The sequence below is a fragment of the Electrophorus electricus genome, chromosome 13, assembly GCF_041902795.1.
Source record: "Electrophorus electricus isolate QZ-2024a chromosome 13, ASM4190279v1, whole genome shotgun sequence".
NCBI classification, from domain to species: Eukaryota; Metazoa; Chordata; class Actinopteri; order Gymnotiformes; family Gymnotidae; genus Electrophorus; species Electrophorus electricus.
In genome coordinates, this window is record NC_137509.1 from 12,646,140 (window position 1) to 12,656,111 (window position 9,972).

Here is a 9,972-nt window from a genome sequence, read left to right on the forward strand (position 1 = left end):
GAAATCCTCCAAACATTTGTAATGTTTCCACTATAGTCTAGGTGCAGGAAACTGGATCTGATATGTATAATAGTACATCATAATAAAGACTAACTTTGTGCTCTGTTTTTGTACTGTGAATGCCGTATATAAAATATGTGAACCTTAACTTGATCACAAGAGGCTCTGTAACTAGAGAAAATATCAATGATCTGAGGGGACCCTCTTGTGAGTGGAAAGAATTGTTAACATTTATTATGTGTGGTCACTGAGGTTTTTGGTGAGGCATATAATAAGCAAAACCAGGAAATAAATTTTGACCCAAAAGCTGAACTTTCCTAACATTGCAAACAAATACAGCCATTTGACCCTGTCAAACACCTTTTGAGCATCTAAAGAGATGACTGCTTCAGCTATACCAGAGGACACAGAGGAGTAAATGATTAGCAATAGCTTACAGATATTTGTGAAGGAGTGATGGCCATTAATAAAGTCTGCTTGACCTGATGATATTATTCTTATCATATTGGTATTGTAGCCTTTTAGGCCAGCGGTTTGGCTAATATTTTCACATCAATGTTTAGAAGTGAGACAGGCCTATATAAGCTGCACGCCAGAGCATACCTATTAAGTTTTAACAAGATCATAATTGAAACTTCATTTATATAGGGTACTTCACCTAGGCAGGGAACCTTCAACTAGAGAGTATTCAAACATTTTTAGAGGGGAAGTTTTTTTTTTTTTAATTTTGACTGAATACCCATCTTCTCCTGGAGATTTGCTACTTTGTAATGCAGATATTGAATTAATAGGTTTTGCAATTTGTATGGGCTCATTTCAGTCTGCTCTTTTATTGGGGTCCATAGTAGGAACTAAAAAGAATACGCATAGACAATTTATACATAGGCAATTGTGAGGAGTACACATGTAAATAATAACCTTTAAAAGTATCATTAATGTCAGGCGGATCTAGCATAAATTCACCTGAAACATTATGGATTTGTGAGCTGTGTCAAAATGCAGATCTGCTGTTCAGATGGTGAGATAGTAGTTGGCCTGTCTAATCTGCATGCTCATAAATATTTCCACATAATTTAAATAGGTATCGTTCTTTTTTATCTGGTTAGATTAAACAGCAGGTTATACTCTGCTTGAAGACCCAACCTTTGCTTGTATAGCTCGCACAATTCAGATTCAGAATACTCATGGTCTAATTTGAATACAGACTAATTTAGTTATTTTAACTTTTGTTTTTGTGCTTTATTACAGGCTACAGAATATATTATTTCCCCTCTAATGACAACTTTAAGAGTTTCCCCTAAAGTGAAAGGTGATATTGACTCTGATTTGTTATTCAATATAAAATCATTGATAGCATTTGATAAGAAAGACTGAAATGTCAGTTTATTTGGCATCATGTTCATGAGAATAACATTCAGTGAAATAAAACAGAAAAGCAAAAGATGACATTATTTGAAAGATATAACCTGAAAAGGCACTTAAGTCATTTCATACTAAGCACATTTCAAAAGCCTAGAATAGCAGTTGTGATGGAGTTATTGTTTACATTTCTGTATAGAATCTTACAGACATGATCAATGATGTATAAAAAAATAGAATGTAACCTCCCTAAATCTGCTATTCCTTGATATTATGAAAAATGACTAAACAAAGTATAATTGTACTGTAATGACATATTTTGCTGATCTTTGGTTCATTCGAAGTCTTCTATTATTCAAAGTCAGCTGTATTCCATTATGTCCAATAATACAAATTGCTCTTTGTTATTAAAATGTATTTTTATTGAATCATAATGCTGGAGTTGCAGTGCCGATGTCAGTCAAATTTGCATTACTTTGGGTAAACTTCAGTCCTTGTTGTCCAGTTATGGAACAGTTATCAGATCACTGGTGGTGAGTTAAACATTTTTCTCAGGCTGGGTTTGGTGTTCCATCCTCTTTTTTTGGCAAACTTGAGAACATTTCCAAAAAGGTCAGGGAATAAGGTCATGAGGTTTATTTTCTCTGCATCCTCAGAACTAGAAATTAATAATCAGAAGAAATTGATGGTCTGTGATCTGTGAAAACCAATCACATTAGTGGTGTATATTTTACATACATGTGCGACTCACTAGTGCTCGTGCATATTCCGTATGAATCGCAGCAGCCCAAGTATGTTCTCCGGGTAGGGCTTTCTCCCTTCCATTTTTTGTACAAGCTCAGAGGGGAACTGTGTAAAGTTCAAGTTAAACATGTATTAACTCAAATATTCTAGAGTACTAAATAATTATTCAGTATTAAGGGTACAAAACAATTATTCAGTATTAAGGGTAGCTTTATAAAACCATTGGCGTGTCTAAATCTTTCTTGAAGAAGTAATCCATTGAAAAGTATGACCCATGCTGCAAACTCTTAGAATTCATGGCCTTGGACCACAAGTAACCAAAGCCATCTACACCAGCCCCCCTTATGTTAAGAACATTAAAAAGAGTGTCATTCATTATTAACACGTCTGAGAGGCCTAATGTAGGCCAGTGTTAAATAGTGAAAGAACCTCTTACTGGATCCTGGTCAGACTCACTTTTGCTCCCCAGTCTGAGAAGGTTTTCCCCACTGTCATTTCCTCTAGTGCTTTAAGGAGCTCCTCTTCAGCCTGGCGGCAGTTCTGCACCTCTTCCATATTCCCCAGTTTTTTTAAGTACTCCACTCTCCTGAGAAAATTCAGAAAATGTGAAAAGCAATACACCGAATAATATAGTATCCCAATGTTCAGTTCTGACCATTTTAAAAGTGTGATGGTATTTCTTTAGTGAGAAAATAACCCGATACATTTCTCACAACTTCAATATTAATAGAACTGAGAGACATTTAAAATGTCAACAACCTCAGGAGATCAAAAGCTTGGATCAGAATAAGCTCCCATATACAACTGATTTCTAGAAGCTGCGTCCTACTTGTCATCTGTCCAAAAGAAGGGGTGGACAAGGGCCTCCTCAACTCTAGGCCTCTTGCTTGGATCGTCACTGATCATCCACTCCACCAGATCCTTTTCCACCACATCGTCCAGGTGTTCCAGGGAATATATCCCATGAAAAATGTTACTCTCACAAAACACACCTTTACCAAAAGGATGGTGTCCACGAGAGAGGATGTAATACACTAACATTCCTGCAACCTAAAACAAGTGAAACCATTAGTATAGAGATTTTTCTATCCCTTAGAACTTTTCAGCATTAGCAGTCATATTTTATTCTAGTTGTAATACAGAACCTGGATATCAGAACTCCTCTTGTAGCCACTATTACTGTCCTCTTCAATAGTCTCTTTGGCTTTCCAGCACTTTGTTCCAGCAGGACTAGTGCGCAAAGTTGTTTGACCCACATTCAGCCTTCGACTTATGCCAAAATCAGCTAATCTTGCTTTTCCAGTTATATCTGTTATAACATGAAAATTGAAAGAGGTAACTTTAGAATGTTGTTAAAGGGGTACCTTTGATAATCTATCAATATCTGTTTCAGTATTCAGTACTTCATTATTCAGAGACAGATTTAAAAACAATTAGCATGACTCCTACCTATCAAAACATTCTGGGGTTTGATGTCTCGATGAAGCACTTTGGTATCTTGACTATGAAGAACTTCAAGGCTACATAGCACCTCCTTTACAATTTTCTTCAGGACAGCTTGCTTCTGAAAGCTATTTTCTGGCAATTGGTTTTGAATATATTCCTCCAGTGTGTATTCACAAAGTTGAAGGACAAGATATCCAAAATGTTTGTCCTCTGCAAAGTCTACATATCTCACAATACAAGGATTGTCAAGCTCTGGAAGCCGTAAAAATTCCTCCTCATTTTTGAGGTCTTGATAATTGGACTTAAGCATTCGTTTGACTGCTACCTCTGTGCCATCATCCCTCAGGCCAAGATACACCTCTGTTCCATCACTTCCTTTAGCTATCTGGAATTCAGGGCTTACACAAAGTGTAAGATTCTTCAATCTATAAACCTCACTTTCATCTATATTAGCAAGTTTCTCCAGCTTGCTCCTCCAGCGTTGGCTGATTTGATGCCATTTTCTCTTTATTGGTGAGTTCTCTATGAATGGCTGCACACCAGAATTAGATTCCTCAACTGAAGTCATGGCACCATCTGAATCAGCATGCTCTTCAGTTTCTGCTCCAATATCTTTTGATGTTGCCTCTTGTTGGGCCCTTTTCACCTTCTTCTGTTTCTTCTTTTTCTTCTTTTTCCTGTTCTTTAACTGCATATTATCCATTTCTTCACACAAACTATCTGTGGCATTCAATCTTTGTGGACATCTGAGACTTGTATTCAGTTTTTGAAGTTTCTCTTTAGTAACATCATCTGTCCTGATCTCCACAGCATCAAGCACCCTGTCAGGCACTGAGTGTAATCCTAATGTATTAATATGATTCGGTACAAACTCAGAAAGGTCAGCAAACAGCCGGTAAGTAAGAATATTAACATTCAGTGAATCATTTGTTTTGGTGAGAGGCATAAGATCATTGCATAACTTCTCCAGCACAGACAAGTTAAGAGCATCATTGCCTGCTTTGTGCTTTGAGGACTTCTCCAGTGTAACACAGAGAATGCTTAGTATTATCTCGTATGCCTGAGGGATGCCCTCAGACAAGAGACATTTCATCAGAATGGGTACAATCTCATTAAAAATATGAGGAGATGTTTCTTTCATCATGCAAATGACAGCATGTAAAGTGTTCAGTGCACGTATACAAGTGTCGTTAGGAATTATGGGAAAGCGTTTGATGAATCCCTCAATGTAGATGTCTATGTTCTTGGAGTCCTTCAACCACTTGATGCTACTTTGACGATATTCTTCTGAATGTAGGCCCACAACATTAAAAAATACCTCCAATAGTGTTAAATGGTTCAAAGGATGTTCCTTAAGAAAATGTTCCATAAAGAGGTCAAAAACCTCTGAGTGGGACTTTTTGCCAACTGCAAAAGTCAAGTAAAAAAATATTCTGCATTTTTCAAAAGCTTCATTCCCTAAAGGTAACCGACGAATAATATTCTCCACTTTCTGGTCAAAATCTGGGTTTACTCCATAATTACTTTCTACATTAGCACCAGCTTCTATAAGTTCTTTGACCACATCTCCCCTGTCATTACTGGCTGCAATTTGCAATGGTGAAATAAACTGTAGAACATGACCATCTGGGTCGGCCTTTGCTGCAAGTAATGTTCTCACAACACTCAGTGGCACTCCTGGAACAAATGTGGCATAGTGCAGAGGGGTCAGTGCTTTTGTTGAGTGTACATTAGGGTCAGCTCCCTGACCCAGTAGAAAACTGCAAACCTTCTCTTGCCCACATGCAGCTGCAGCTGTCAGCAGAGTAACATGGTCACTCCACTGTGCAGAAGGGTAGAGTCCATTAATATTAATCCCTCTGATACATTTCTTCAACTTCTTCAGATCATTGTCAATGATAGATTGTATTAAGGGATCTGTTTTCTCTGGAACTGGAAGTTGAACTGGAAGTGCAACATTTATTTGGAATGCCATAGAGCCTCCTGTTTAAAAAAAACAAAAAAAAAACAAGTAACACACATACACATACTATATACATATATATATATACACACACACATGCACACATACATACAAACATACATACACACACACTGCCTGGCCAAAAAAAAAAAAAGGTCACCAACTGGATTTATCTAAGCAAATAGGCAAGAGCCTTCCATTGGATGATTACTGCATAGCTGATTATGTTTCAGCTGGCAACAAGTTATATAACCCTAACTGATGCAGTGAGTAGCTTCTCATTTGTTAAACAACCATGTCAAAAGTTACATCCTGTGGTCGTAAAACAGCCATCAAAATGACCTGCACGTATATCGCCCTTAAAAGGAACGGAGGACGACAAAACAAGAGGAAAAACTAAACACCACGCCGAGCGTGGAAAAAGGGAGAACAAAGGACACCACGGGAAGAATGGCAGCCAAACTAAAACTTCTCAAACAAAACCAGAAAACAGAGAAGAACTTTAATGGCTAAGGAGAGCCCTGGGAGAGAGACAGACTCGGGAGGGGAAAATGAGGAAGGCAGGGGACATGTAAAAACACAGGCACCCTCGCAGAGCAGAAAAGACACATAGCACTAGGGCTCACAGACCTCGATACCCAGAGTTACCGGCTAGGAGCTTGGCTTATTCCATCAATGGATTTTTTCTTCCCTGATGGTACAAGCATATTCCAAGATGACAATGCCAGGATTCATCAGGCTCAAATTGTGAAAGAGTGGTTCAGGGAGCATGAGACATAATTTTCACAGGGATTGGCCACCACAGCATCACAACCTCTGGACAGAAATAAATGTTGTGACATTGCAGAAGTTTGTGGAAATGGTGCCACAGCGAATGCGTGTCGTAATGAAAGCTAAATGCGGTCCAGTGAAATATTAGAGTGTGTGACCTTTTCTTGGCCAGGCAATCAATCAATCAATCAATCAATCAATCAATCGATAGATAGATAGATGGATGGATGGATGGATGGATGGATGGATGGATGGATAGATAGATACACTCACATGTACAAGATATTGTGGGACATCCAAATCCAGAAAAACAATTTGTGGTGAACCAGTGAAACACACTGATAGTATATAGATGTGGGAATACCAAGTGTTGGAAACAACAACAAAAGGAATATAAAGATAAAAGTTGGAAAACTATCAGGGACTGAAAGAAGAAACAGAGAAAATGTGGCAGGTTAACATCAAGAAATGACATGACCTCTAGTTGCCCCTCTTGGGCACCTGAGCAAGACCCTTATACCTCAATTGCTCAAGCTGTATTCAGTCATGATTGTAAGTTGCTTTGGATAAAAGCATCAACTAAATGCTGTAAATGTAATGATGTATTCCACTGGAAGTATAATGTGCACATAAAATGTCTGGGTAGTAATTTTGAAAGCATTTTTTATGCTTGGTTTGTTTATTTATTGATTTATTTTTATTTACCAACAACAGAAACAAGGATTGGGAAGTTTGTATCTTCTAATTATTTTAGCCTTGTTAAGGTGATCACACTGTATGGGCCACAATTTAAAACAAGGTGCTTATAGGAAGCTTTTCGCTTGTCCACAGACAGCTATCTCGGCTCAACTGTAGAAAGGTCTCACTTGTCCAGACAGGTATACCAGCTCAACTGTAGAAAGGTCTCACTTGCCAAAAAGGTTACATGTTTTTTCTCTCTTTTTAGACTTATTATTTAACATATTTACTGGGGAAACAGACTAAAAAACAAACAAACAAGCAGGATATTCAAACAGTGAGGGTTCATATTCAAACCATATACATATATGTGTAAAAACATATGACGGCAGATTTCGTGACACATTGAAGTGTAAACACAACCTGTTGCCGGGCGTGGTTGTAAATGGGCTCGAAAGCTCCTGCAAGAACTTGCTGATCAAATGTCAGACAAAATGGAAAAACAAGCTGGATTCCAGAGTTGGCTCCATAGTTGCAAGGAAGGTGCGTGGTCATGTAAAGTGTATAAAACTTAAAAAGTGCGTCGAGCGGAACTTTGTATCCATATCTGACTTCAGAATTAGATCAAAATCTTGCAGTAGTCAAATGTTTCCCTCACTCTCAGATTTGACGTCGAGGTAAGTAATAAAAGTCAAGGAACAAACAACTTTATATCAAATATTAACTGAAATATCTAATATCTAATTCAGTAGACTAATACAAAGGTCACTGTTTAAATTTAACAACATCGCTTACTTCAGACAAAACGCATCGTATTTCGTTGCCATAAAAGATGTATTTGGCAGTCCGGAAATGCGCGAAATAACAGCAGCTATGCTGCCATTTCATTCACTCAAGTGTATTATTATAGATCAGTGCTTCAGGTACAGCGTCAGACACTTAGGGCAACTGTAATTATTTAATCTACTCAGATGTCTTGGATGGTAAACCCGCCTTCTAAATCAGCTTCTCCAGTTTTAGAAAACAGATAGTTATAGCCATCCCTAACCTAAAAAAATGACTGGTTTCAGTAATCAATCATTAAAGTCACTTACTTTTTCGGTATCCGGGCGGGAGATTGTGCAGAAACGATTTGCTGGAAACTAAAACTAGGCTTCGTATGAATGACGATAAACCTGGTAGGTGTTTTAGAAACGTGTAGGTCCTGGGAGGTGTTTTAGAAACGTGTAGAGCCTGGGAGGTGTTTTAGAAACGTTTAACAAGGTAGTACTACCAGAGCGCATATTCAGTCGCCGTCGAGGCTGAATAAAAACTCAGTAGAACAGAAAGTTACACAACAGAATACAGAAGAAACAACACAACGCGAATCTTTATTAAGGCTCTAAGATAAACAAAGGACTCTTAACTGCTTCCTACTTCGCCATGTCGCTCCCCTGGAAGAGTCTGTTTAACTTTTGTAGTCTGCGTAGCCTGTTTCTTTGCCAGACGCTTCTCTTTCGAGATTTGTATAGCATACGTAGGGTAAGGTGGTATTTTGGGGGGCAGTTTCACTTAACCGTGAAGTTTATGCTATTATTTTCCTAGCTACATATTTACATTTGTAATATATTTCAGTTGGGCTACATTTTTCTCTCCGTTTTCATTAATCCAGCCAATAATCATGTACATGTTTTATAGCTGTATAGTTATGTATAAATAAAATAATATAGACACTGTCTCACAACTTCTTTATAAATCTTTATTCAAGTGAATAGCCTATATTCACATTGTTTCACACTGAATGATGTTCAAAGTAATTAAAACTTTTCATTGATGTACACCCAATAAATCCATGTGAATTAAAGAGTAAACAACCAGATAATGAAGTCTAGAAAAAAAGTATTTACTTCACATACATCTCAGTGTTCAGCAAGCTGTTCAAACCAGCTTTGTCCACAACCAAGATTCATTGGCTATCGATTCTGTCCCTAAAACCCTGTATCTACCATGCTGCTGTTGCGTGTGCTCCATTTTTCTGGGTCAGCTATATTTACATTTATGGCATTTAGCAGACACTGTTATCCAAAGCGACTTACAAAAGTGCTTTGTCATTTCCTCATAGAACACATCCTAGCCAGTACAGTAGGTTAGAGTCCAATATACAAATGAACTAGAATACTGTAGAAACACAGGGATCAGTGCTGATGCCTAGAAGTACAAAATACATTAGTGTAATAATAAGTGCTAAAGTTTGTTAAACACCATCAGTCTAATAAACAACACCCTACAATAAGTACTAATTTAAAATCAGAATCAGAATCACTTTATTCCACCAAGTATGTGTATACATATACAAGGAATTTGTTTTGGTGAGTGCCCACATGTATGATACAACCTACTAAAACAACTGGACAGCACATATACTACAACAATATTTGACTATTTAAAAATAAATAAATAAATAAATAAAACAGGATATAAAATAAGGAATAAATAATAATAAAATAAAACTTAGAATTACAAAAACTAAGGATATCTGTCAGTCAATATGGGAGCACAGTCAAAGCTATATGCCTTTGTATAGGAATAAAAATGTATTGTAGATTTGGTTTGTATGCCCTTTGATCACCCTGTTAAATGAGCTCCAATAGGCAGTAAGGTTCGTAGTAAGGTACCAAAAAGGAGTAATGTTTAGATATTCTGCTACATAAAGATAAAGATTAAAAGGTAAGCAATGTGTAATGCACTAGCCACATAACATGAAAAAAATCACAGATTTATATTGTGTTATTTAGTGGAATCAGACCCATCTCACCCTGTAATTTGCATCCTGTGTGGTGCTGATAAAGTTGAGTCTGTGTTTTAGGCAGAATGACCCAGTGATGACCTTCTGAGGATAAAACAGTTTTCTGTCCAACGTTAGTTTCCACATCGCTCCAACACCTGGTGCTCAGGGGCTTGCCTACATACATGTTTACCATTTACGTTAATGTGAATCATTTTAGGAAATTAAATAGGAAAACGTCTGTGCT

General features: G+C 37.4%; 1 protein-coding gene across 3 annotated transcripts; it reads right to left on the minus strand.

Moving 5' to 3' along the window:
• Positions 1-1,368: 1,368 nt before the first annotated feature.
• On the minus strand, positions 1,369-8,615 carry LOC118240094 (uncharacterized). Of its 3 annotated transcripts, XM_081695243.1 has the most exons (8): positions 8,056-8,615; positions 6,557-6,707; positions 3,553-5,532; positions 3,249-3,412; positions 2,933-3,153; positions 2,560-2,689; positions 2,111-2,208; positions 1,369-2,017 (listed from the first exon to the last, which is right to left on the minus strand). In XM_081695243.1, the coding sequence occupies exons 3-8, from the start codon at positions 5,522-5,524 to the stop codon at positions 1,879-1,881; spliced, it is 2,724 nt and encodes a 907-aa protein (XP_081551369.1). In that variant the 5' UTR covers positions 5,525-5,532; positions 6,557-6,707; positions 8,056-8,615; the 3' UTR covers positions 1,369-1,878. The 3 variants fall into 3 exon arrangements, with proteins under 3 accessions (XP_081551369.1, XP_081551367.1, XP_081551368.1); XM_081695241.1 differs by lacking the exon at positions 6,557-6,707; XM_081695242.1 differs by lacking the exon at positions 8,056-8,615 and having other exon boundaries at positions 6,557-8,045.
• Between the last annotated feature and the right edge of the window lie 1,357 nt (positions 8,616-9,972).

Excerpts from the sequence above, each read along its gene's own strand:
- LOC118240094 (XM_081695241.1), bottom strand. The coding sequence starts at position 5,524 with ATGGCATTCCAAATAAATGTTGCACTTCCAGTTCAACTTCCAGTTCCA. Across the intron at positions 2,690-2,932 it reads TTCTTTTGGACAGATGACAA|GAGAGTGGAGTACTTAAAAA; the intron begins GTAGGACGCAGC and ends GAATTTTCTCAG. Across the intron at positions 2,018-2,110 it reads CGGAATATGCACGAGCACTA|TTCTGAGGATGCAGAGAAAA; the intron begins GTGAGTCGCACA and ends ATTAATTTCTAG.